The sequence below is a fragment of the Ictalurus furcatus genome, chromosome 12 (genome assembly GCF_023375685.1).
Source record: "Ictalurus furcatus strain D&B chromosome 12, Billie_1.0, whole genome shotgun sequence".
NCBI classification, from domain to species: domain Eukaryota; kingdom Metazoa; phylum Chordata; class Actinopteri; order Siluriformes; family Ictaluridae; genus Ictalurus; species Ictalurus furcatus.
In genome coordinates, this window is record NC_071266.1 from 13,388,405 (window position 1) to 13,416,322 (window position 27,918).

General features: G+C 43.4%; 1 protein-coding gene across 2 annotated transcripts; it reads left to right on the plus strand.

Moving 5' to 3' along the window:
• The first annotated feature begins 113 nt into the window (after positions 1-113).
• On the plus strand, positions 114-27,704 carry myh11a (myosin, heavy chain 11a, smooth muscle). 2 transcript variants are annotated; one of them, XM_053638611.1, is made up of 42 exons: positions 114-221; positions 7,128-7,490; positions 7,650-7,806; positions 8,942-8,969; positions 9,343-9,442; positions 9,940-9,966; positions 12,819-12,911; positions 13,018-13,081; positions 13,437-13,535; positions 14,413-14,556; positions 14,768-14,863; positions 15,001-15,119; positions 15,248-15,400; positions 15,706-15,879; positions 16,289-16,462; positions 16,604-16,718; positions 16,988-17,181; positions 17,863-17,984; positions 18,263-18,332; positions 18,702-18,862; positions 18,949-19,057; positions 19,309-19,440; positions 19,603-19,809; positions 20,169-20,306; positions 20,438-20,561; positions 20,658-20,829; positions 21,198-21,410; positions 21,691-21,835; positions 22,014-22,220; positions 22,494-22,598; positions 22,749-22,901; positions 23,247-23,495; positions 23,583-23,795; positions 23,928-24,140; positions 24,307-24,468; positions 24,855-24,983; positions 25,098-25,186; positions 25,557-25,680; positions 25,778-25,986; positions 26,094-26,202; positions 26,310-26,482; positions 26,586-27,704. In XM_053638611.1, the coding sequence occupies exons 2-42, from the start codon at positions 7,149-7,151 to the stop codon at positions 26,719-26,721; spliced, it is 5,943 nt and encodes a 1,980-aa protein (XP_053494586.1). In that variant the 5' UTR covers positions 114-221; positions 7,128-7,148; the 3' UTR covers positions 26,722-27,704. The 2 variants fall into 2 exon arrangements, with proteins under 2 accessions (XP_053494586.1, XP_053494587.1); XM_053638612.1 differs by lacking the exon at positions 9,940-9,966.
• Positions 27,705-27,918: the final 214 nt, after the last annotated feature.

Genomic DNA, 27,918 nt, shown 5'->3' on the forward strand with positions numbered 1-27,918 from the left:
CTGCTCCTCACTTCCCCCTGCCCACTTCTGCATAATCATGAGTGTTTATGCTTTAACCCCGCCCTCTTTGCTCTTAGCCCCTCCTCCCTGTTAGTTTAAATGAAGTGCACATTGATATTTGCTGTAATTTGGACTGCTCTCTGTCGGAGTGTCTCACTCAGAGTCTCCAAATTACAGCTGTGTGAAGCTCCTCCACCACTGAGCATCTTCATCCAACACCTGTAAGTACATGTATTAACACATTTTACACTAAAACCAGTGTGCACTTCCTGTTATAACTGTAATGGTGGAGTATTGTGCAGTAGAATGTGTGTCTACAGTGTGTTTCTAAGCTGTGTGTGTGTAGTGTGTGTGTGTGTGTGCGAGAGAGAGAGAGATAATGTCAGTAATTTGCTGTTACACCACAGGCTTTTGTGTGAGTTTGGGTTTAAGATGCTTTTAGTGAAGAGTGAATGTGTGATCTGTTGCAGTTTCCTGTTTTAGAGTTAGTTATTGTTGTTTCTTTGCATGTTCATTTTAAAACCTTAATAATTAATATATGATAATGCTGCACTGTGTGTGTGTGTGTGTGTGTGTGTGTGTGAGAGAGAGAGAGAGAGAGTGAGTGAGTTCACTGTACAGAAGTGGAGAATAAAACTGTTAAAGTGAAGGGTTTTTGGGGAAATGGTGGAGGAAACTCTGTTCATTGTGACATGAAATGATCGAGCATAACTAACCAAAGAGTTTCCTGTTCTCCTAATATGGTCATACAATGCTGCTTTCTGTTGAGTGATGTGGTAAACAGCACACACACACACGCACACACACAAAGTAATGCGCTGCAGCACAGGTTTCTAACAAACCGGACGTTTCTGCTTCAGTAGAGACTCTGATTTAGTCAGAAAATCAGCTGTAAAGTTCCTGCAGGTTTAAGATTAACTCAGTGTTGATTTACTTCACCTTCAAAATGCTGAGAAACAGAAGTGAAAAGAAAGCAGGAAGTAAAATAACTTTTACACTTCAGTTCTCAGACATTTCACTGTAGTCACACACACACAGGGCACACAGTGGTGTGTGTGATGTGACTGTACACTTCACACTGCAGGATTATTCATGTAATAATTGAATCTTGCTTTGGAGGGACATCACCTGTCAATTTGTGCTCTTCACCTGTCTGTCTGTACATGTGTCTGTCCACCTGTTTGTTTGCACATGTGTCTGTCTGTACACCTGTCTGTTTGCACGTGTCTGTCCGTCCACCTGTTTGTTTGCACATGTGTCTGTCTGTCCACCTGTTTGTTTGCACATGTGTCTGTCTGTACACCTGTCTGTTTGCACATGTGTCTGTCTGTACACCTGTCTGTTTGCACATGTCTGTCTGTACACCTGTCTGTTTGTCCACCTGTCTGTTTGTACATGTGTCTGTCTGTACATATGTCTGTTTGTACATATGTCTGTCTGTCTGTACACCTGTCTGTTTGTACATGTGTCTGTCTGTACATCTGTCTCTCTGTACACTTGTCTGTCTGTCTGTACACCTGTCTGTCTGTCTGTACACCTGTCTGTTTGTACATGTGTCTGTCTGTACATCTGTCTCTCTGTACACTTGTCTGTCTGTCTGTACACCTGTCTGTCTGTCTGTACACCTGTCTGTCTGTACATGTGTCTGTCCGTATACCTGTCTGTCTGTCTGTACACTTGTCTGCATGTACACTTGTCTGCCTGTACACCCACTGTCTGTCTGTACACCTGTCTGCCTGTACATGTGTCTGTCTGTACATGTGTCTGTTTGTACACCTGTCTGTCTGTCTGTCTGTACACCTGTCTGTCTGTCTGTCTATACATGTGTCAGTCTGTACACCTGTCTGTCTGTACATGTTTCTGTCTGTAACACCTGACGTCCCACATGACTTTAATATAATTAAATACAACCACAGACTAAAAATCTGATTAATTGATTAAATATTGAATCAGTGTATAGTGAACTAATTTTCATCATTCAATTCAATTCAATTTTATTTGTATAGCGCTTTTTACAATAGACATTGTCTCAAAGTAGCTTTACAGAAATATCAACATGGTATACAGATATTAAAGGTGCGAATTTATCCCAACTGAGCAAGCCACTGAGTGGCGACGGTGGCAAGGAAAAACTCCCTAAGATGTTTTAAGAGGAAGAAACCTTGAGAGGAACCCGACTCAGAAGGGAACCCATCCTCATCTGGGTAACAACAGATAGTGTGAAAAAGTTCATTATGGATTTATATGAAGTCTGTATGGCCTTAGGAGCAGCTGTAGTCCCAGCAGTCTGGAATTAGAGAAGATTTGAGCTCCATCCAGAGGCAGAAAGGATCTGGATCTCTAGTATCTCCATAAATTCATGTGGGGCTCGGCAAAAGGAGAGAGGGAGAAAAAAGGTTATTATGACTGCGAAGTAGTAAAATAGAATCTAGTCAGGGTAGGCTTGAGTAAACAAATACGTTTTAAGCCTAGACTTAAACACTGAGACTGTGTCTGAGTCCCGAACACTAATAGGAAGACTGTTCCATAACTGTGGGGCATCATTGAGCCTCTAATCTTACTCTAACCTGTCTCTAGTAGTTTTTCTCATGTGAGCATGACCTTTTTGTTCTGATGAGAACCTGTAGTCACTCAATATTGCATCTAAAGCTAACGAGTTAAACACAAATTAAATAATGCAGTAACCATGTGACGCTCGTGTGTGTAATTGACGTGTAACGTTTAGTAGACCTGAACGAACTGTAGATAGAAACTCTGAAGAAACCTGGACCTCACGCTCCTCACGTCTGAGCAGTCACTCGAGACCATCGTTTGTCGGATTTGTAACTTCTTTACAGAGTCACACCTAATTTGTGTAGAATAGAGAGTATCTGCGTTTTAATGTCGCTTATTGCTGAAATCGCAGCTCCGTGTTCAGTCTATCAGTAGAAAATAAACAATCGCCTGGTGCTTAGTGCGGTGATACCTGCCTGGGTTAGTTACATTAGCTTCCACTAATTTCATTCAGTTTCATAAAACACACCGTTTTACCTCAACGGTAGCTGTTTCAGACTTTCATATTTAATAACACACACAGGACAGAGATCTGCCGTCTGCCGTGTTCTAGCTGTGAGACACTAATCACCACTTTGCTTTAAATTTACCAGGTGTTCATACTGTTGTTGTTAATATTCATTATTAATATGAAACCTAGAATATTTAAAGAGATTTAATATTCTCAGGGTTAAAATGATCAGGATTATAAACAAGTGCAATTTGTAAAAGAATAAGTGATTCGTTTTGTTTTTTAGCTCAGCGGTGAAGGTTCTAAATGATCAGGAGGCTGTGAGTTCAAGTCCTCGCCGCGCTGCCTGTCTCCAACTGGACGTTTTTTGTTCAACATTTGATTCTTTTTATTTCTAAAGTTAGTGAGTAATGCGCTTCATGAAAAAGTTTCCCATTTTCCAGCTCCGAGCTGAAGAAATTATCCACTTTATGATGGCAGTGGTGGTTAAGGCTCTGGGTTACTGATCGGAAGGTCAGGGGTTCAAGCCCCAGCACTGCCAAGCTGCCACTGTTGGGCCCTTGAGCAAGGCCCTTAACCCTATCTTCTCCAGGGACGCTGTATCCTTGCTGGGATGGTAAATGGTCTGCACGTATATAGCGCTTTTATCCAAAGTGCATTACACTGTCTCATTCACCCATTCATACACACACACTCACACACCAATGGTAGCAGAGCTGCCATGCAAGGTGCTAACTTGCCATCAGGAACAACTTGGGGTTCCATGTCTTGCACAAGGACACTTCAGCATATGGAGTCATGTGGGGCGGGAATTGAACCGCCAACCCTACGATTAGTGGACAACCTGCTCTACCACCTGAACCACAGCCGCTCGGGATATGCGAAGAAAAGAATTTCACTGTGCTGTAATGTATATGTGACCAATAAAGACTCATTATCATTATCATTTAAAAGAAAAGAGCTCGTAACAGACTTCTCCGTCTCAGTGCGTCTTATGAGTGTAAAGGGATGAAAGCTGGACTTTAGGAGGCTAACGTTCACCACCTGAGGATTATCAGAGTTGATGTTCTACCTCGTGGTGTCTGAGCTAACACTAATCCCACCAGTGAATCTAACACACTCTGAGAACTGACCTGAAATCAGAAACTAGCTCTGTGACTGTGCTTTTTTACAGCCTGTTTTACAGTTTTACAGCTTGCACAGGAAGATAAACATCACGCTAAAGTGGGGAGCATTAGACACTAGCAGAGTTAGCATGTTGTATCTATTCATATTGATAAATCTGTAAAGTACACAGCTCACTCAGTGGCTGAACAAAAGAGATTTACGTCAAAAAAGGGGACAAAAGGGGGAGAGAAGACGGATAGAAGTTTTCACAGGACCGGTGGGTCAAACAACTCCATGGAAAGGTCACGAGTTTCTAGGCACCGGGCCAAAGAGGCTCAGAGTGTTCAGATTCTTCACCAGAAAAACTCAACCGGGTCACTGTGAAGGATCTGAAGCGAAGCTGGTTTAAAATGACGGGAGGATGCAGGAAACCCCGCCCTTTTATCTCCATAAACACTCAGTTTGCATGTTTAGAGTCGAAACGTCTCTCAGTGAGAAAATCAGCTGTTTTCCTGAAATCTCCGCTCAGTTATCTGGAGTTTAATATTCACTGTGCTCTCACTAACAGGAGTTGGGGTTCTTTAGTGTCAGGTTCTCATCAGGTTCCTCGTGTAGCAGGTCGACGTTCTGATCCATACATGAAGCTTATAAAAGGAGATTTTCTGAGCGTTACTGAGAGCTACGCTAACTAGCACTAAACTAAACTAGTAGTGAACACTTCAGGAAAGTTGTTTAGATTTATTTAAGTGTGTTTAAATGTTCTTCTTGTTTGTTTGGTTTTTTTTTTACTACAAATATGTTAAATATTTTCTGTTTATGATCACAGTGAGTACAAAAAAACATAATTGAGTTTGTAATAGAGGGATAGGCTCCAGGTTGAAAAAGGATGAAAAAGGATTAAGTGGTATAGAAGATGGATGGATGGATGGAGTTTGTAATAGAATTATTTACAGTTTAACGTTACAATAACTGATCAAATGATTAAACATCAATTAACTGACATTCAGGATGATTTTCCCACCATGTGTGTGTGTGTGCGTGTGTTTTAAATGGTTCAGTATTCTGAAGTTTAATAAATGGAAGCTGTTTGAATCTCTCCCCCCCCACACACACACAGTATCATGTCCTAACATACAGTCTCCTCAGTGTGTGTGTGTGTGTGACTCCTCCACCCATCTGCTGTTCCTGTGTTATCATTTCAGGATAAATGCTGTGTGTGTGTTCATGGTGAATAACTCTTCCCTATAAGGAGCGTGTTTGCTCGTTCATTCGCTCGGATGTTTAACTCCATGCTCACTTGGCCTTATAAGGGCATCACAGCACGCGACTGAACCCCAGCTCCACTACACACTTGGGGGAAACATGGCCTCAACATACACATTCCACTCTGATGGTGTGTTTTATTCAACATGGCTGCCTTCTATAGTGTTTGTGTGTGTGTGTGTGTGTAGCATGTAGGGTTTAGGGTGTAGGGTTGAGGGGAAGTGTGCGTTTGGTGCGGCCGTCTTATTTCCCAGTTGCAGTTCTCAGAACTAAACTCGTGCTCCGCTGGGAATTGTGGGAATTGTGCAGTGGGCGATGGCATCTCTGGACGTTTAAAGCAGCGCCGCTGTGTATAAGTTAAATTAATCTCCCATCAAACCCTGCGGCTCAAATTCCCACAGGAGAGTGCATGCTAAAGCTAGCGTTAACCCCTTCCCCTTAGCACTCAGGGATTTTCTCACACATGAGATTATTATCTGAGCATCTGTATCATGAGAAGATCTGGATCACACAAACCATCTGAAGACGTGTGTGATTTGAGCTACACGACATGACACTCTACTCGATTATTCGCGGGATAAAAGGCTTTCCATTAGATTTTGGGGCGTGACTGTGGGGATTTGCGTTCATTCAGCTACAAGAGCATTAGTGAGGTCAGGATTTCTCTCTCTCTCTCTCTCTCTCTCTCTCTCTCTCTCTCTCTGTCGAGCTACATATTCTACTCCTGAGATACCAGTGACCTTGACACCTACTCACTGGACCTGCCTGATCCATCCTGATGCCCTATTTCCCTGGTTGGAGTTCTCATCACCTGAAAATCCCTCGCTGCTGCTGAGAATGGCCTCCAACATGAACAGCCTGAAGATCAGCATGAGATTACTGTGGATGGTTCCACATAGAAACCATAAAGATGGCTGTGGATGTTCTTCCTTGGACAGCTTTAGGACTGCAGTTAAAAGTTAAAATCATTAAAAAGTTAATAACTTCAGTTCAGTACAAGAGACTTTCAGTTAAAACTGTAATGAATTCAGAAATTACTCTGATACTAAAACTCATACGTTGGTCATAAACTCATAAGTTCCTGTTAACACAACTGCACTTTATGACTCCATAGTACACATTTATTGAAGGGATTTATTTATAATCGCACTATCTGGTGTCACCCAGACAAGGATGGGTTCCCTCTTGAGTCTGGTTCCTCTCAAACAGACCAATTTATAATCAGATTTCTGTAAAGCTGCTTTGTGAAAATGTCCATTGTTTAAAGCGCTATACAAATAAAATGTAAATGAACTGATGTTGGGATGAGAGGTCTGGAGTTCTACTGGTCTCCAGTTCATCCCAAAATGTTCAGTGGGGTTAAGGTCAGGGCTCTGTGTAGGATACTCGAGTTCATCCACCTTCTTCTATTCTGAACACACGGTGTCTCACACACACGGTCTTCATGGAGTTCGCTTTGTGCACTTTGTGTCATGTTGGAACAAGTTTGGACCTCTTAGTTCCAGTGAAGGGAAATTGTAATGCTACAGCATATAGAGACATTCTATACAAATTTGTGCTTCTAACTTCTTGGTAACAGTTTGGAGGAGAACTTCAGGGGTGCACATACTTCTGGTCATATAGTGCTAGCACAATAGCAAACAATCTACCTAGCACCTACCACACTCAACAGAAATAAAGACTGTGTGTGTATATGTATAATATAATGTACACGCGGTACTGACGTGTGTGTTATAATGATTGGTCTCTGCAGCTGTCCCGACCCAACGGCAGGATGAGTAAGAAGACCCTGAGCGAGGATGAGAAGTTCCTCTTTGCAGATAAAGACTACTTCAACAGCCCGTTGGCACAGGCTGACTGGGCTGCCAAGAAGCTGGTGTGGGTTCCTTCGGAGAAACATGGCTTCGAGGCGGCCAGTGTGAAGGAGGAGAAGGGCGATGAGGTGCTGGTGGAGCTGATGGACAATGGCAAGAAGATCACCGTCAACAAGGATGACGTACAGAAGATGAACCCGCCCAAGTTCAGTAAGGTGGAGGATATGGCCGAGCTCACCTGCCTCAATGAAGCTTCTGTTCTCCACAACCTGCGCGAGAGATACTTCTCCGGCCTCATCTATGTAAATACACACGACAAGTTACTCTACAACACATCTCCAATACACACACACACACACACACACACACACACCTCAGTGCATCAACACATTACATGATAAGCCATCAATGAGTTATAAGTTATAAATTCTCTATGTGTGTGTGTGTTTGTGTGTGTGTAGACGTACTCTGGTCTCTTCTGTGTTGTGGTGAATCCTTATAAAATGCTGCCGATTTACTCAGAGAAGATCATCGACATGTACAAGGGCAAGAAACGTCATGAGGTTCCTCCACACATCTACTCCATCACTGACAATGCCTACAGGAACATGATGCAGGGTAACACACACACACACACGTTCTCTTCACTAAGAGTCTTAAGTTAAATTTTCTGTGTAATTAAAGAACACTACAGTATTGATAACTGTTAGTGTTAGTGCACTCGTGTTCAGTCATTAGTTTGGGATGATTAGGCTCAGTGTTATACAGTGTATTATGTTTAGTGTACAGTATAGTCTTTACCGTGTTTAGCGTACAGTAAAGTATTTACAGTGTTTAGTGTACAGTAAAGTATTTACACTGTTTAGTGTACAGTATAGTATTTACAGTGTTTAGTGTACAGTATAGTATTTACAGTGTTTAGTGTACAGTACAGTCTTTACAGTGTTTAGTGTACAGTATAGTCTTTACAGTGTTTAGTGTACAATATTAGTTTATGTCTGTTATAGAGCTCTGAGTTTAGTGCTGGATGTTGGTGTGTGTTCGAGAAACTCACAGCTGAAGCGTGTGTGAAGTGTGTGTGTGCGTGTGTGTGTGTGAAGTGTGTGTGTGAAGTGTGTGCGCGTGTGTGAAGTGTGTAACTGTGAAGGGTGTGTGTGTGTGCATGCGCACGCACGTGTGTGTGTGTGTGTGTGTGTGTGTGTGTGAAATGTGTATGCGTGTGTGCGTGTGTGTGTTTGAAGTGCATATGCATGTGTGTTTTTTTGTGTGTGTATGTAAGAGATGATAGTAGGTGAATTGGGACACAGCAGTAGTGAAGTGGACACAGAACACCCATAATGCACTGCAGGATGTAGGGATTCAGGGAGTGGCACATTCTTTAGTGTTGGTTTAAACTGAAGTCTTTTTTTGAAGAACTGTTTCACTGAAGTCCACACTGTCTGTTTGTGTGTGTGTGTGTGTGTGTGTGTGCGTGTGTGTGTGTCTGAGACCTTGGTACAGTGTGTTCAGATTCAGTTTCTGTGCCCTAATTAGGAAGAAAGCAGTGAACAGGCAGTGTGTGTGTGTGTGAGTGTGTGTGTGTGTGTGTGTGTGTGTGTGTGTGTGTGTGTGTAGATGTCTGCCCAGCTTCACTCTGAGTGTATGTTTACAGCAGGGTTTGATACAGAGCAGCACACTACACTGATACACTCAGCACACAGCCGTGCTCATCTTCACCCGAAAGCCTAATGACCGCTTATGTGTTTCTCTACAGATCGAGAGGACCAGTCTATTCTTTGCACGTGAGTGCACCAAAACACACACACACACACACACACACGCACACACACACAGCTCAATAATTACAGGAAGCCAGTACTGAAGAACTAAACTCTGCCATATTGGTTCAGATAAAACTCCAGCTCTCAGTAAAGCATTGAATCCATTAATGAAGTTTTTTTTTGTGCTAAAGACTGTGTGATGGACATGACAGGAAGTGTGTTTATAAATGTTCCAGAGGGAACAAGGAGGAAATTTGCCCTCTGTACTGATGCTAATTATAGTCTTGCTGTGTGTGTGTGTGTGTGTGTGTGTGTGTGTGTGTGTGTGTGTTTATGTGTCTGTGTCTGTGTGTGTGTGTGTGTGTGTGTGTGTGTGTGTGTGTGCGTGTTACAGAGGTGAATCTGGTGCAGGTAAAACTGAGAACACTAAGAAGGTGATTCAGTATTTGGCTGTTGTGGCGTCTTCACATAAAGGCAAGAAAGACACAAGCGCTGTACGTATCACACACACACACACACACACACACACACACACACACAGACACACAATATTATATTGTATTACATGTATGAATGACAGATTAGAGCTCTAAATATATATAAATATATCTAATATATATTTAAAGGGTCAATATTTACATATATATTAATGGTTTCTACTGAAGTTATTTAATGGTTTTTAGCTCAATGACATACCAATCTGTCTTTACTCAGGTCTGAAAGATGAGTCATGTTTGCTTTGTGTGTGTGTGTTTGTGTAAATCTACTCATGCAGGATTATTAAACAGACAACTCAGCTAAGCTAATGTTAATGCGGTTAATGGAGAGTGAACGGTAATGTTGCGAGTTAGCATGATGTGAGGTGATTATGTGACGCTAACTGGAACATTAGCTTCCATTCTGTCCTCATTAACTGCTGCTTGGTTGTGTTGTCGCTTTAATGGAGACAGTCTTTAGTTTAACGTTTGTCTAATCGATTTCCCCCGAATAGCAGCATGCAGGACAGCAGTTGGCCTATGTGAGTAAAGTGAATGCTGGAGTTCCTTTATGTGGTGTGGGTGTTGGTGTTGGTGTTGGTGTTGGTGTGTGGGTGTGTGTATGTGTGTGTGTGTGTGTTACATTAGGAAACCTGCATGCCCTGACTATTGACTGTGTATACGGTGGACAACATGACAGCAGCTGAAAGCAGAAGCTAAACTGATTCTGACGCCCCCTAGTGTCTGCAGTAGAGTTTTTAACTCTCATTGCTCAAGGGGTGGTGGGCGTGGCTTTAAAAAATATGGAGCGCAAAAGATGGACATACTACCCCAATAATTCTATTTTATTTCATGGTTTATGTAAATTATCACAACACAGACTTGCTGAAAGCTGACTCAGCAGAAAACCTCCTTACAGCTAAACCCTTATTCAGACGGGATTAGTTTACCATGTGGCGGTGTGTACTGTAATTATTCCCAGAGTATCTCTGGGATTTCACGCCGAGCCTGTCATGTCAGTAATACTGACGTTTTTTCGTTTTTTTTTCTTCGGTATAAAGACGCTCCAGGAAGCGCTCACTCTATTCTCAGTCCGTACAGGATTTCATGGAGTTTTTTTTCTTTGCTTATTGTTGTAGCCAGAATCGCTTGATTTTGCTGCGGCTTTTTTCGAAATTTGCGATGCGACTTGCGGAAATTTTTGTGCTTTTTTTTTTTTGCGGAAACCTACTTGAATTGCGCAAAATAGTTTTGCATTCTCTTTTGAAGTGATGTTTGTTGGTAAATGAGACCTTTTAGCTGTACTCATGTTCGACGCACGTGAATGGAAGAGGGCTTTGGCTGAACGCGCGTCGTGACGACGTCACATGATGCGGAAATCTGTGGTCATTTTGAAAAATCGCAAACTCCTCCAAATGTTGCAGAGTTTACTTGATTTTGCGTTCATTTCTGATTCTGCGGTACTGATTACTCTTTTCTCTCGTCTCCAAATCCAAACATTTAAAACACAGAGCAATAGTAAACTTGTAGATGAGGTGTAAAAGGGCATGTCAGAGATTGATTATATTATATTATATTATATTGGAGCTCTGTTTTTAATGTATATGTGGTCAGTAATAATGATACTGATAGAGCAGTCATGACTGAAGTGAGATTAATGTGAAGGAGAAAAAACTCATTAGTCTTAGGACTCGGTACGAGGGTTAGTCAGACAGTGCTGCACTATGAAGGACTGTGTTTTAAATGTTGCACTTCACCTGAAACCTAACAGGATTAAATGAGTGTAAATGAGAAGAGCAGGACAGCTGTGTACAGGTTTCACCAACTGGCTTCACAACAGCTTCATGAGAATCATCAGCTCCATGTTGTCCACCTTATATCCAGCCCCTGGACGCGACTCACAGCGTGACGAGTGTGAGAAAGTCTTACATGGAGGGACGCACACGATACAAACTGCTGATTTTATCCTCAGCTACAAATTGTAATGTACATTTTCTAGAAATTTAACATTTGTATATAAAAAAAATAATAAATAAGAGGTTTGATGGACAGATGTATTTCCCCCATCTGAGATTGATTAAACTCTTTCACTGTCAGCGACACACTGGCACTGAAACAGTGTCACCCGGTTTGTGAGCATGAGAGTGTACTTCGTTTTGGATTGGATGTTGTCATTTCCTGTCACACATATTAATCACACACAGGTAGTTAAACACCCTCTGTTAAACTCATATGTCACAGTCGTTTATAATGCTTTATGGTGCTACATGAGTGTGAAGAAGACAACACATGCAGAACACACTCACATAGGAGATGCTCTGTGTGTGTGTGTGTGTGTGTGTGTGTGTGTGTGTGTTTGGTAGAGGGTGTGTATAGTCACAATAGTGGTCATTTGTTTTACCAGTGTTTATGGGATTCAGAACTCTCTCTCTCTCTCTCTCTCTCTCTCTCTCTCTCTCTCTCTCACACATCTTTCCCTTATCTCCTTTCCCTCCTGCTCCCTGTCTGTCTTTATTTCTGTGTGTGTGTGTGTGTGTGTGTGTGTGTGTGTGTGTGTGTGTTAGCATCTGAAGTTTCTGCTGACCTCCGCCACTCCGGCGCTCTCTCCTCTCTTGGGTATACATCACTCTTTTCTTTTTTCTCTCTGATGTCAAGATAAGTCTCAGACAGGAATCAGGTCAGTTATGTAAAGTAAAGTTTTCAGGTCTCTCTTTTCCACTTCCCCTTTCAAGTGTGCACTTAATACATGTGTAGAGCAGGAGCAAGGTGAAGCTCAGCGTCAGAACAGTAAAACTAAGCAATTTCTGTAAAGTCGTATTGGTTTGATGATTAGTTATAGTGTGAAGTCAAAACAAATCATATTTGATCTAAAGTGACTTGGTTTAGAGACGCTACTATCAGTTTGCCAAGAGGTTAACTAGCTCAAATGCATGATTCATTAATTGCTAACTATTAGGGTCTTTTGCTCATTAAGGATCAATTTATCTGTTTAAAATTTATATTTCTGTAAAGCTACTTTGTGACAAAGTGCAATACAAATAAAACTGAAATGAATTTTAGAGCCATCGGTGTTTGGAACTGTGAGTGTTGCTATAGAAATGATTCTTTAGTGAGTTCAAGAAATCTAAGAAGATTTAAGGAAAATCACCTTGAGTCAATCTCCATGTGGACAGTCCATAGTTCTGACAGGATGTGAAGTCGAAAACAGGGTTGAGACGCAGAATTTGTCTGACTGAGCAGCAGATTCTCCGTGTGATTGTGAAAGTTTACAGAATGTTGAGACTAACAGGAAATTCCTGCTGTAAACATGCAGAATGGATCTAAAAATGTTAATGTTTGTGTGTGTGATATAATGGGTGTATTTTTGCCCTGGTGTTCTCCTTCCTGCTTGTAGGGGGAGCTGGAGAAGCAGCTTCTGCAGGCCAATCCTATTCTGGAGGCGTTCGGTAACGCTAAGACCATCAAGAACGACAACTCATCACGATTCGTGAGTTTCCGCCTAAACAGTATTCACTTTCTTCAGCAGACAGGAAGTAAAACTCCATGACATCATTCAACATCCTGTCTTTTTTTTTTTTTTGCTTTTCCCACAGGGTAAATTCATCCGGATTAACTTTGACGTAACAGGCTACATCGTTGGGGCGAACATCGAAACCTGTATCCTTATACACTCAAACACACACACACAAACACACACAATGCGTTATCAGTTTATCAAAACACTAAAGATCCCAACACTAATCAACCAAAACTATAAATAGTAACTGTTAAATTGCAAACATAAATATTACCATTAAGCTTAAGGCATAATTCTAGTCAAAATGACCAAATTCTAAATCCTTAAACCATAACCATAACTCTAAACGCAGGAATAGCCTTAACTGTAACTCTAAACCCTGTAGCAGGAATGCAGTAATGGGGAACAGTTCTAAAGGCCAGGATTTAAAAACCCAATCCCTAACTAAAAACACCCCAAAACACTAACTGTGTGTTTCCTGAACCCAGCTCTCAGACCTGCTGGAAAAGTCACGCTGTATCCGGCAGGCGAAAACGGAACGAGCTTTCCACATCTTCTACTACATGGTGGCAGGAGCCAAGGAGAAACTGCGTGGTACGAACATATGTTTTTACGTTTAGGGCATTTGGCCGAAGCTCTTATCCAGAGTGATGGGTGCAGTGCAGGATGGAGCACCACTGCAGAGCCATTACCATTAGTTGTGATGATGGTGGTGGTGGTGGGGGTATTTTGGGGGTGGGGGGTGGGAGCGGGGTTATTTGGGGGTGGTAGGATGGGGTGTCCAGGTAGTCCAGTTCTCCAAGGCATGGGCATTTCCAGGAATTTACAGCAGCCTAGTCTTGCAGTGATTCATCTTTAGGTATTAATCTGCCATCCATACTCAGATTTCTGCAAGATCTTAGCAGGAATCTGGTTATCTGACAGTAGGAAGGAAAAGATGCTCTTAGTGTCATGAGAATAACAGTGGCAGGGGAAATACTACATCACAGAAAGAATGCTTGGAGCTCTGATTTTCTGAAGAGTGCGTCGGGTTGCAACTAAACTGGTTTAGATTCTGGAACTGCTTCTGACTGTAGCACACTGAAGTGTTTTAAAAAGAGACACACCAGTTGGGATCTGCCTGTGTTAGAGTGTAGGTGTGTTCAGGGTGGAGAGTGGGCATGTCCATGATGGAGTATGGGCGTGTTCAGGGTGGAGAGTGGGCGTGTCCATGATGGAGTCTGGGCATGTTCAGGGTGGAGAGTGGGTGTGTTCAGAATGGAGTGTGGGCGTATTCAGGGTGGAGAGTGGACGTGTCTAGAATGGAGTGTGGGTGTATTCAGAGTGGGGGAGGGGGTGTGTCCAGAATGGATTGTGGGTGTATTCAGGGTGAAAAATGGGCATATTCATTATCATCCTGGCAGTACAAACAGTGGTAGTGTTCTCCTTCGTCTTGCTCTCCATCATGTTGTCCTTTCCATCTTCCCCTCAGAGGAACTCCTGTTGGAGAGCTTCAATAACTACCGGTTCCTGGTAGCGGGACACGTCCAGATCCCGGGGTCCGAGGACGATGAGATGTACGAGGAAACTATGGAGGCAATGAACATCATGGGCTTAACTGACGAGGAGAGGATAGGTAACAACACACACTCACTAAAGTGACACAAAGGCAGTGGTAGCACAAGCATGGGAAAGGGTTTCCATCAAGAATGAGATGAAGAGAAGATTGCCTTAGGAGTTCCATGCTGTAAAATCTAAAGACATATCCTGGAGTGATACTACAGGAGAGATAAATACACATTCTAACAGCTGAGTTTAAATGAGAGTGTGATGTGTTTACTCATCAGGAATCCTGAAGGTGGTGTCAACAGTGCTGCAGCTTGGCAACATCGAGTTTAAAAAAGAGAGGAACCAGGAGCAGGCCACCATGCCCGACAACACTGGTCAGTGTTCACACTGACACGCTTCAGTTACACTTCATTAGATTTGTAAAATAAAAACAAAGGCTGGAAATTTGTATAAAATGGCAAGGAATTTGTCTCAGCAGACGGTAAGAATGAAAGTAATGTCTCTCCCACAGCTGCACAGAAGGTCTGTCACCTGTCCGGCATCAATGTGACAGATTTCACTCGTGCCATTCTGACTCCACGCATTAAAGTCGGCCGGGAGGTGGTACAGAAAGCCCAGACCAAGGAGCAGGTAACACCATGACACCGACATGAGCACTGTTCTCTCATTCTAGTCTTAAGCAGTACAGAAAAAATACTATTAAACACGTCCTGTGTCGTATTTATGTGTGTGTGTGTGTTGTGCGTGCGTGTGTGTAGGCCGATTTCGCAGTGGAGGCTTTAGCAAAGGCAACGTATGAGCGTCTGTTCCGGTGGATTCTTGGTCGTGTCAACAAAGCTCTTGATAAAACCAAACGTCAAGGAGCATCTTTCCTCGGCATCCTGGACATCGCTGGCTTTGAGATCTTTGAGGTGTGAAGAAAGACAGTGTCCCTTTCATATCCTGATCATCACAGTTAACAATATTAAACTAAAAAAATCTGTCATGAGGAACTGCATTGTGTAATTATCTTAACAACTGTCTTTTTATTTTCCTTATTTTGGACATCTTTAGAGGAGCATCTGTCCAAAATAAAGAAACTTAGAAGACTCTAGCTCATCCTCAGAAGCCTTTTTCTTAATATTTTGAAACGACCGTTATAACCACATTGTGATCAATCAGAAGTGATTGCTAAGTGGTGTATCTAACACTAATAGCGATGGTAATTGCTCTCCAGGACAACTCGTTTGAGCAGCTGTGTATTAATTACACTAACGAGAAGCTGCAGCAGCTGTTCAACCACACCATGTTCATCCTGGAGCAGGAGGAGTATCAGCGCGAGGGCATCGAGTGGAGCTTCATCGACTTCGGCCTCGACCTACAGCCCTGCATTGAGCTCATCGAGAGGCCGGTGAGTGTGTTTATATCTTCATGGGACAGTCCTCTGTGTACACACTGACCGAAGACATCATACGGATGATGTCTAAATGCTCATGATGAGCATGGGTTAAGAAGGAAAAGGGAGAAGGTCATCTAGAATGTGTTGGACATGGTGGTGGAAGACCACTTTTACAATTAGATACCTGGAGAATTTCAGGACTAATGACCACATGTTCTTGACACTGTTCTAATAGTCACAGTGGATTATTCAGTGGGCTACGTGCTCCAGAACCGGACCTCGTGGTGTACTGATAAACATATCAGAGCCAGAATCTGATATTCAGGTCATCTGGTAATGTCCATAGTGTTTCACTGCTCTGTTGAACCAGTTCAAATCTTTAGTAATCTGTGTGTGTGTGTGTGTGTGTGTGTGTGTACAGACAAACCCCCCAGGTATCTTGGCCCTGCTGGATGAGGAGTGTTGGTTCCCTAAAGCCACAGACGTGTCGTTCGTAGAGAAGCTCACAAATCAACATATTAATCATTTGAAATTCGCCAAACCCAAACAGCTAAAGGACAAAACCGAGTTCTCCGTGCTGCACTACGCTGGCCGGGTGTGTAGAGCAATCATCTGATTGGCTGGATCAGGATACACATATGGCTCTTTTAATTGTGTGCAAACTAGAAGCCCATGACACCGTGTGTTGAGTTTTACATCTACTGTGTGTGTGTGTGCGTGTGTGTGTGTGATGCAGGTGGACTATAACGCTGTAGCATGGCTAACAAAGAACATGGACCCCCTGAACGATAACGTTACAGCACTGCTCAACAACTCCTCCAGTGTGTTTGTGCAGGATCTGTGGAAGGACGGTGAGTCTTCAGCTGTAAATCTACAGTATTGCATCTCCAAAGTGTGACCATAACAGGACAGAAAGTACAGGCATAATTGTTTAGTTTGGTGCCATTAACAATTTAGCTGTGATTTTCAATGTAACCATGAATCTAATTACAACAGCTTCAAAAATGCAATTTGTTAATTTTGATGATTGATTCTACCTTAATTGCTTTCCTAACTGTGTGGTTTACTAGCAAGTAGATTATAGCATTTAATGAGCCCCTCCCTTCCCTCCTTTCCCTAGCGGACCGCGTGGTAGGACTGGAGACAATCGCGAAGATGTCGGACAGCTCTATGCCGAGTTCCTCTAAGACCAAGAAAGGAATGTTCCGTACCGTCGGCCAGCTCTACAAAGAGTCTCTCGCCAAACTGATGACCACGCTTCACAACACACAGCCCAACTTCGTCCGCTGCATCATCCCCAACCACGAGAAAAGGGTGTGTTCTCTCCCACAGCATGCCACACCCACAGAATGACTATCTCACCTACACACATCCAACAAACTTGAAGCCTAGCAGAGTGTTAGCGTCAGATCGCTTTGGGGGTGGGATTAGTATTACATCATGATTGAATCAGTAAGGGATCAGTAAACATTGACTTTTTCTGACTTGAAGGCACCAGTTTAGGATGAGTTTGGGATTAATATCCGGGATCGATTTGGGATCAGTTAAGGTTCAGGGTCAAATTAGTACGGGTTCAGTACGGAATCAGTATCAGAACAGTGTGGGATCAGTCCGTGATCAGTATCAGGTCATAACTCTAATACTAGTATTTCATTGCAAATATTCAAGTGGCATCATTTCATCACTGCAATTTAGATTCAAATTTTATTGGTCACACACACAACCATACACACTATGAGGTGCAATGAAATGCTCTTTAAGACATAAAAACAGAATTGACATAAATAAGAATTTACTTGCATAGCAATAGAAAAAGGAAAAATATAAAAATATAATATAAAGGATCTGAAAGATGCCAAATGGACTGTATGTGGAATAAAGTTCAGATATGTGCAATTAATCCATATTAGAAATATTATACCGTTAGTGGTATTGTGCTGATCTTTGTGTGTGTGTGTGTATGTGTGTGTGTGTGTGTGTGTGTGTAATGCACAGGCGGGTAAGCTTGATGCTCACCTGGTTTTGGAGCAGCTCAGGTGTAACGGTGTGTTGGAGGGAATCAGGATTTGCAGGCAGGGCTTCCCCAACCGCATCGTCTTCCAGGAGTTCAGACAGCGGTACACACACACACACACACGCACACACACACACACACATATGTGTTCTAAAGCGGTGTAGTCAGTCTACAGTAAAAGGGATTGGCAGTGAGTGACATTTTATGCTACACGGTAAAATGTCTGACTTTATTATCAATGTTAATGTTAATGACTTGGTAACGTTTGCTAATCAGAATGCTATAAGTATGTGAATATTGCATAAATAACTAATTTAATTAATTATTAACATAATTACGTCTATAGCTCCCAGAGTTCACTGTTCTTATTGCGATGTTCAGGTATGAGATTTTGGCAGCAAACGCCATTCCAAAGGGCTTCATGGACGGAAAACAGGCCTGCATTCTGATGGTGAGTTACTGCTTCTGTAAGATCAGACTACTGAATATAGGTCAGAGAGAGAGAGATAGGGTTTATATCACTTTATTCATCCCAGATGGAAATTCACACATTACAGCAGTATCGAAATTAGAGTAAGAAATATTCAACAGTAATAAAATAAACGGATTCAGTAAAATTTTTTATAAACATAGAAGTGTAAAATATAAAGTAATATAACTGTGTAAACACTACTAACTGTAAAGTGACAGTTCAGTAGTAACAGTGGATGTGCAGAAAATATCATCAGAGCTTCCACAATAAGTTGTACAGTCTAATTATATAACGAATTAGCAGCTATGCTAATTGTCCCACTTGAACTCCACCCTTCTTCTGTTGTAGATTAAGCACCTGGACCTGGACCCAAACCTGTACCGGATCGGTCAGAGTAAGATCTTTTTCAGGACCGGAGTTCTGGCTCAGCTGGAGGAGGAGCGCGACCTCAAGATCACTGTCATTATTATCGCCTTCCAGGCCCAGGCCCGTGGCTTCCTTGCCAGAAAGTGAGGACCACGCCCACACACCGTGCATGGTCAGAGTGCCTATGACACAGGTTTGAGTTAGACTGACTCTGTGTGTGTGTGTTTAGGGCCTTTGCTAAGCGTCAGCAGCAGCTCACAGCGATGCGAGTGATCCAGAGGAACTGTGCTGCTTATCTGAAGCTCAGGAACTGGCAGTGGTGGAGACTCTTCACTAAGGTGATACACCAGTGTGTGTTTGTTAGACCTGAACCAATTTCAGTGTTTGAATGCTATTTGAATTTTCATAATATTTGAACATTTCTAGGCAAACGCCACACTGGAATGAGTACGAAGTGTAAGTGTGTAAGAGTCTAAATGTGTATTTAATAAACTGAGGCTTAATGTAGACATGAGTTCACCTACTGTAGGATGCGCAGTATGTATGTGTGTTTGCCTGAGCTAAGAATGTGTGGGTTTACCTGTTACAGGTGAAGCCTCTACTCCAGGTGACGCGTCAGGAGGAGGAGCTAAGTCTGAAAGACGAGGAGCTTCAGAAAGCCAAAGATTCAGCACAGAAGTATGAGACAGAGCTGAAAGACATTACACTGAAGCACACACAGGTAAAGAGTTGAACAGAGCCACGGGTCAGAAATTCAGAGACACACCTGTCGTGTTCGGGATGGATAGTTTTAACACACAGCAGCCATTTTAAGGTCTGACGATGTACAGTACTTACAATGCTGTAGTTTATATATTCTTTATATTCTTGATGCTTTATTTAGCTGGTGGAGGAGAGGAACGCTCTGCAGGAGCAGCTCCAAGCTGAGACCGAGCTTTATGCCGAGGCGGAGGAGATGCGAGTGCGTTTAGCTGCTAAGAAGCAGGAGCTGGAGGAAATCCTTCATGAAATGGAGGCACGGCTGGAGGAGGAGGAGGAGCGGAGCGCCAGCCTGCAGGTCGACAAGAAGAAGATGCATCAGCAGATCCAGGTACGTTACACTGATACAGTGACATGATGATGGGCAGAGAAACTCATCACACCACATAATGATCTCCCGTGGGACTGTCCTCCATGTTCCATTTCACTCTAATCAAAAACTATTTCTTCCATTAACATCAACTGATTTAACCAAATGTGTGCCATCATAACGAGCTTATCCTCATCGACAGGGAGAACACCAGAGCAGAACCTGATTACCACAAATCTCAGCATTTATGTTTTTCTCATAATCAGAAGTGTTTGTTCTGTGTAAGAGCTGATGGCGATGTTGGGCTGTTGTTGAGATGACGACCAGGAGGAGTGTGTGTTAGTCTATATGGGTGATGGTGATGATGGTGGTGTATTCAGGAACTTGAGGAACACCTAGAGGAGGAGGAGGACGCACGGCAGAAGCTGCAGCTGGAGAAGGTCACCTGTGAGGGAAAGATCAAGAAAATGGAAGACGACCTGCTGGTGATGGAGGACCACAACAACAAACTGCTGAAGGTGGGGTGTTTACAGTTGGGTGCTGTCCCAGTCCTGCTCTAACACTCTGCCTGTATTGAGCCCCTTGGCCACCATCTGTATGGCTGTATATATGGACATTTTCACTTACGTGTGTGTGTGTGTGTGTGTAGGAGAGGAAGCTGTTAGAGGAGCGTGTTGCTGATTTCAGTGCTAATCTGGCTGAAGAAGAGGAGAAATCTAAAAACCTGACCAAGCTCAAGAACAAGCACGAGTCCATGATCTCCGAACTGGAAGGTGTGTGAAATTACTACTCCTACCATTACTAATACTACTACTCATAATAATCAATAGTGCTAATTGTAATTTGTGGTGTTCACTGTTGACCTGCAGTGCGTTTGAAGAAAGAAGAAAAGACGCGTCAGGAGCTCGACAAGCTGAAGAGGAAGCTGGAGGCCGAGTCAAATGACATGCAGGAGCATATTGCAGACCTGCAGGCACAGATCGCTGAGCTAAAGGCTCAACTTGCTAAGAAGGAGGAGGAGCTACAGGCTGCACTCGCACGGTGACACACTCACTCTCTACTCCCTACTCCTATTCCCTACTCCCTATTCCCTACTCCCTATTCCATACTCCCTATTCCATACTACCTATTTCCTACTCCCTGTTCCCTACTCCCTGTTCCCTACTCCCTATTCCCTATTTCCTACTTCCTGTCCCTACTCCATATTCCCTACTCCCTGTTCCTTACTCCCTATTCCCTAGATTGCAGTGTCAGAGCAATATAACACACACACACGGTTCACTACACACTTTTACCCTCAGCTCTAAACGAGCCCAAATGTTGTCTTTGTATAATATTAAATGGTGATTAGAGAAACTGAGGTGAGGAGAGGAAGTCTCAAGTTCTAAAATAATTGTGTGTATCTGTAGGCTGGAGGACGAGACAGCACAGAAGAACAACGCGTTGAAGAAGATCCGCGAGCTGGAGGGCATCATTTCAGACCTGCAGGAGGACCTGGATTCAGAACGAGCTGCCCGAAACAAAGCAGAGAAAAGCAAGAGAGACCTGGGGGAGGAGCTGGAGGCTCTGAAGTCTGAGTTGGAGGACACACTGGACACCACAGCCACGCAGCAGGAGCTCAGGCTAGTGCAGCATCATCAGCGCTTCACCATTATATCATTATTCTGTAATAATAAACTGATTGCTTGCTTAACTGGAGGTGCATCAGCATATGATTTACCCAGAACGCACTGGGGCTGAACCCAGCCCAAAGATAGTGACAGTGTGTTGCGAATCAGATATAAATCAAATTGTACAGATATCAAATTGTACATATACAATAAGTCAGACATAAATAATTATGAGTAGTTACCTTTTCTGAGCAGGTATTAGTCTCACCTGACAGTGATGTACTTCCTACAGGGCAAAGCGTGAACAGGAAGTGAACCTGCTGAAGAAAGCGATAGAAGAGGAGAGCCGAAACCACGAGGCTCAGGTGCAGGAAATGAGACAGAAACACACACAGGCTGTGGAAGAGCTCACAGAACAGCTGGAACAATCCAAGAGGGTATGAGACCTGCATTTCACTCCGGTTTATAACACTTCCCCTTGTTCACTTCCCCTTGCATGAGTCGTCTTGGCCACCTTAAGATCCGTTCTCTTACTGTATCAGCTGGATTCTGACAGCTGCTTTTGTATTGTAATGTCCTGCTCCTGTTACCTTTTGTTGTTTTTGTATTGTGCAGGTGAAGACGAACCTGGAGAAGGCAAAGCAGGCTTTGGAGAAGGAGACTTCAGAGCTAACGGTGGAGATTCGCTCACTCTCTCAAGCTAAACAGGATGTGGAGAACAAGAGGAAGAAAGTGGAGAGCCAATTCGCAGATCTGCAGTCCCGCTTCAATGACAGTGAGAAACAGAAATCCGAGCTTGGAGACCGAGTTTCTAAAATCACTGTGAGTCACTAACGCACAGCAGCACCAACACATCCTCATTACCTCATTACCTGTTTATTATAAAGACATAAACCAGCCCATGATTCCCAGACTACAGTTTGTAAAGATACTAATGAGACTAATTTCTAAAGCAACAGGAACTGTTAAAGCAAATTTTATCTCGTTGCAAAAACGCTGCCTATCGAGAGAACCTCCTCCTGAACAGATTGCGGGGTGAGAAATGTTCTTTTACGGTGTGTAGTTGCTGTAATAAGAAGGTGTGTGGGCGTGCAGGTGGAGCTGGACAGCGTCACCAACCTGCTGAATGAGGCTGAGGGGAAGAACATCAAACTGAATAAGGACGTGTCCAGCCTGAGCTCTCAGCTCCAAGACACACAGGTATACACACACACACACACACACACAGACACACATTCCTGTAATCACAACAATCCCTGGCATGATGAGATGAGGCTCCATTTCCATCATTATGTTTTAATGATTCTGAGATTCTGATTAGTGTGTGTGTGTGTGTGTGTGTGTGTGTAGGAGCTGTTGACTGAAGAGACACGTCAGAAACTGCAGTTCTCCACTAAACTGCGTCAGATGGAGGATGAGAGGAACAACCTACAGGAGCAGCTGGATGAGGAAACTGAGGCCAAGAGGAACGTCGAGAGACACGTCTCCACCCTCAATATCCAGGTCAGATCATCACCTACACCATCATACTGCATCATACCGGAGTATCTCACATCATACTCTTCCCTAAAATAGGCCAATGGCACAGACAGGTACAGGTAATGAGGACAGATGCAGACACAAGACTGAAATCAGAATGAGGACATACAGAAACAAGTAACTAAGAAATTAAAGCACTTTGGACTCAGGAAGAAGGGCCAACCACAGAAGGTAGCAGGGAAACAAAACATAGCACTGGTGAAGGTGAACAGAAGGATGGAGGGTGATGAGAAGTGAGATGAGAGAGAGAACTCAGGAGTGTGTATGTGAGCGAGTGTCTCACATTGTCGGTGGTGTTCTGTGTCCCAGCTGTCAGACTTTAAGAAGAAGCTGGACGAGGTGTCAGGAAACGTGGAGCTGCTGGAGGAGGGTAAGAAACGTCTGCAGAAAGACCTGGAAGCTTCAAACACCCAGCTGGAGGAGAAGTCTGCTGCCTACGAGAAACTGGAGAAGACCAAGAACAGACTGCAGCAGGAGCTGGAGGACATTCTGATGGACCTGGACAACCAGAGACAGCTCGTCTCCAACCTAGAAAAGAAGCAGAAGAAGTTCGACCAGGTGCCCTTTTCTCACTGTCTGTCTGTTGGGGTGTATGTGTGTGTGTGTGTCACACTAACACACGGGTGATGTTTGACATGTGTTCAGATGCTTGCGGAGGAGAAGAGTGTGTCATGTAAGTACGCAGACGAGAGGGACCGGGCGGAGGCAGAGGCACGAGAGAAGGAGACAAAGACCTTGTCCCTGGCAAGGGCACTGGAAGAGGCACAGGATGCACGCGAGGAGCTTGAGAGAGCCAACAAAGCCTTACGGGTGGAGATGGAGGATCTGATCAGCTCCAAGGATGACGTGGGCAAGAACGTGAGTATTACTGTAGTAAGACTGTGTCACCAGCAGGGGGTGGGAATTAACCGTAAATGTAGTAATAAATATACTCCTCTGGGTTTGCACTTATTGCTTATAGTGTGAACATTACGATTTGTGGTTTCTCAGGTTCATGAGCTGGAGAAATCAAAGCGTGGTCTGGAGCAGCAGGTGGAGGAGATGAAGACGCAGCTGGAGGAGCTGGAGGACGAACTGCAGGCTGCCGAGGACGCAAAACTACGCCTGGAAGTGAACATGCAGGCCCTTAAAGCACAGTTCGAGCGAGACCTGCAGGGACGAGATGAGCAGGGAGAGGAGAAGCGGAAACAGCTGATAAAACAGGTGGGCGTGTCCATGACCAACACACCAACACAAAATCATTTCTTTGTCATGATCACTGAGTATTAAGAACCTTTATAACAAACTGTTGCACTACAACTGAAGATAATTAATGTGTATTAAAAGTAAGTTATAACGCATGTTATGAGTGAGGATGTGACCTGTGCAGGTGCGCGAGCTGGAGACGGAGCTGGAGGACGAGCGAAAGCAGAGGTCCACCATGGCCGCGTCCAAGAAGAAGATGGAGGGAGACATAAAAGACCTGGAAGGACAGATAGACACGGCCAATAAGAACAGAGATGAGGCCATCAAACAACTGCGCAAACTACAGGTAAGAGAGAGAGAGAGAGACAGAAAGAGAAAGAGAGAGAAAGAGACAGAAAGAAAAAGAGAGAGAGAGTGAGAGAGAGCCAGGGAGAGAAAGAGAGAGAGAGAGAGAAAGAGAAAGAGAGCACCAGAGAGAGAGTTCACTGTACAGAAGTGGAGTATAAAAGTGTTATAGTGAAGGTATGCAGTTGTGTGTTTTTGTGCGATATTTGTGGAATATTTCTAATTTACAAATTTAGATTTGATTTCACTACAGCCATGTGTACTTCGTTACTGGAATTACTTCCAGTTACACTTCCTGTCAGGATGTGATTGGATCAAACTATAAATGAGCATTTCCTGTCAGAATGTGATTGCGAGTGTGTAACGGTGTGTGTTTGGATGTTTCAGGCTCAGATGAAGGACTTCCAGAGGGAGCTGGACGACACCCGCGCGGCCCGAGAGGAAGTTCTTGCCACCGCTAAAGAGAGCGAAAAGAAGGCCAAGAACCTGGAGGCGGAGCTCATGCAGCTTCAGGAGGTACACACTGCACACTGTTACATACACATCATTTACACTACTGTACACTACTACACACTAATACACACACGTCATTTACACATTGTGTGTTTGTGTGTGTGTGTGTGATTTCAGGACTTGGCTGCTGCAGAACGAGGAAAGAAGCAGGCTGAAGCCGAGCGTGATGAACTCGCTGATGAACTCGCCAGCAACACATCCGGAAAGTGAGAATCACTGAAAAATAGAAATTAATAAACATTTATGATGAAATAGAAAAAAATCACACAAGCACCAACACTTTTCTCTCCTCAGATACTAAACACATTCAAATTCCACATGCTCCGCCCCCATCTCCAAGGAAACTGCCTCTTATTCTAACGTGTTGTAATAGAGACTTATGCTAGTGATTTGTATTAAAGCTAATGCTACAGTCAGTTTGTGGTATTAGCATCGGTAGATCTGTGGTGAGCTCAGGCCTGATGGATTTGTTAGCATTAGCAGCTAACACACAAAGTTAATACACATATGCACTGAGCTCGTTATTAGCATTAGTGGCTAATGCTCTGTATGTGTGTGTGTGTGGTAACTTGGCAGGTCAGCTCTGAGTGATGAGAAACGACGTTTGGAGGCCAAGATCGCTCAGCTGGAGGAGGAACTGGAGGAGGAACAGAGCAACATGGAGATGATGAACGACAGACTGAGAAAGAGTGCCCAACAGGTGAAACTACATCCACATCATCTCCAACATTTCCATCATCTCCTATATCTCCAACATCTTCATTTCCATCATCTCCATCATTTCCTCCATGCTGTAGGTGGACCAACTGACGAGCGAGCTGCAGACGGAGAGAACGACTTCACAGAAGAACGAGAGTGCGCGTCAGCAGATGGAGAGACAGAACAAAGAACTGAAGGCCAAACTGCAGGAGATGGAGAACCAGGTGAAGTCCAAGTTCAAGTCCTCCATTACTGCTCTGGAGGCTAAAGTGGCACAGCTGGAGGAACAGCTGGAGCAGGAGAACAGGTGTGTATTACACACACACACACACACACACACACACACACACACACACACACACGCACACTGTAATATATTGAGGGTTCACGTGTGTGTGTGTGTGTGTGTGTCAGGGAGAAACAGACGACAGGTAAAGCGATGCGTCAGAAGGATAAGAAGCTGAAGGACCTGATGATTCAGGTGGAGGATGAGAGGAAGCAGGCCGAGCAGTACAAAGACCAGGTTTTACACACACATACACACACATACACTTGATGTGCCACATCACTTTTTCACTCTCTCTCTATGTCACTCTCTCACTCACTGTGTGTGTGTGTGTGTGTGTGCAGGCAGAGAAGGCGAACTCGCGGGTGAAGCAGCTGAAGCGGCAGGTGGAGGAGGCGGAGGAAGAGTCACAGCGCGCTACCGCCGCTCGCCGCAAGCTGCAGAGAGAACTGGAGGAGGCGACGGAGACAAGCGACACACTGAGCAGAGAGGTTACATCACTGAAGAGCAAACTGAGGTGTATACACACACAGACACACACATGCAGTCATTTTGTGGGGGTGGCCACACCCAAGTTTCCTGTGTCTAATGTGTGTGTGTGTGTGTGTGTGTGTTTGCAGGCGTGGTAATGAGACTCCATCATTCACTAGTGGTGGGCGGCGTACAGGTGGTAGGCGGGGCATGATCGACGCTGACGCTAACGAGGACGATGCTGATTCTCAGGGCGACTACAACGGCACCAAATCAAATGAATAAACACACGCGTACACACACACACACACACACACACACACATATGTACTGCTTCATCGCCAGTGAGCACTGCTGTTTGATTGGACAGTTTGAGTTTTTGAGCTCATTCAGAGTTTATTAAAGATTTTATTCACCTTTAATCATGTAATTTTGGCCTAAATCAACTTTTTATTCTAAAGTAACTTCAGTTTTCAGATTTTAGAATCATTATTAATATAAGATAACCTTAATGTTCAATATGAAACTCAGAAATGGGTGAAATTAAGCTTTAATGCAAATATTATGCAAATGAACCCTGGGCTTTAATTAGCATACAGAGTGTCTCTACATGTTTATTCTGTGCTTTTATCTGTTTCCTGTTTCTGTGTTTGTCATCACTTTCCCCCCAAATGCTACCTGCTCACTAGTAGAAGTGCACTATTGTGTAGTTGTGTCTGAGAACCGGACACACTCAGGAAATCCCATAATGCACTGCAGCAGGTGTTCCATCCTCATACTGAATACCCACAATGCATCGTGCCCTGAAATTCACAAGCAAAAAACAAAACAGAACAGGAAATTATCTAATAAACACATTTAATACTCTCCAGATAAATCTACACACACCTATAGATATAACTATATATTATATATACATTTTAGATAAAATCTTTTATTTTCCCATAAGACTGTTATTTACATAAATCAGGTATTTTATTCTTCATTCTATTGCACTTTAATCTAATGGCACTGTTCCACTGAGAACCGAAACGTTACAGCCTCTCTATTACATGCTTATAGATGATTAATAAACCACTGGGATGTTTTTACCCCTCTGATCAGTTTATTATAAAATCACACTGATCATTAAATTCCCTGGAATAATTCTACTTCTTGTCCATGTCCATGTTCACCTGCATCTCCTCTGTGAGTCTGAAGATTAAAGACTTCACTCTGATCTGTTTGTGACCCACATGCACAATGAAATAAAAAGTGTGAAAACTAAACCTGTGTGTGTGTGTGTCTGTGTGTCCATACATCCATACACCTCTAACAGAGAGAGAATACACACACAAGTGACTGAGTGAGAGAAAAAGAAAAAAAAAAAAAAAAGCAGAGCGAATGGAGAGAGAGAGAGTGAGAAACTTATGGGAAATAAAGAGAAGAGAAATGAGGGCAAAGTGTGTGTGTGTTTATCATTTGAAGTGTAACAGGAAGTGG

Bases quoted from the DNA above. Each gene is read 5' to 3' on its own strand.
- myh11a (XM_053638611.1), top strand. From the start codon at position 7,149: ATGAGTAAGAAGACCCTGAGCGAGGATGAGAAGTTCCTCTTTGCAGAT. The intron at 20,830-21,197 runs GTGACACACTCA...GTGTATCTGTAG, and splicing joins CTACAGGCTGCACTCGCACG to GCTGGAGGACGAGACAGCAC. The intron at 22,902-23,246 runs GTCAGATCATCA...TCTGTGTCCCAG, and splicing joins TCTCCACCCTCAATATCCAG to CTGTCAGACTTTAAGAAGAA.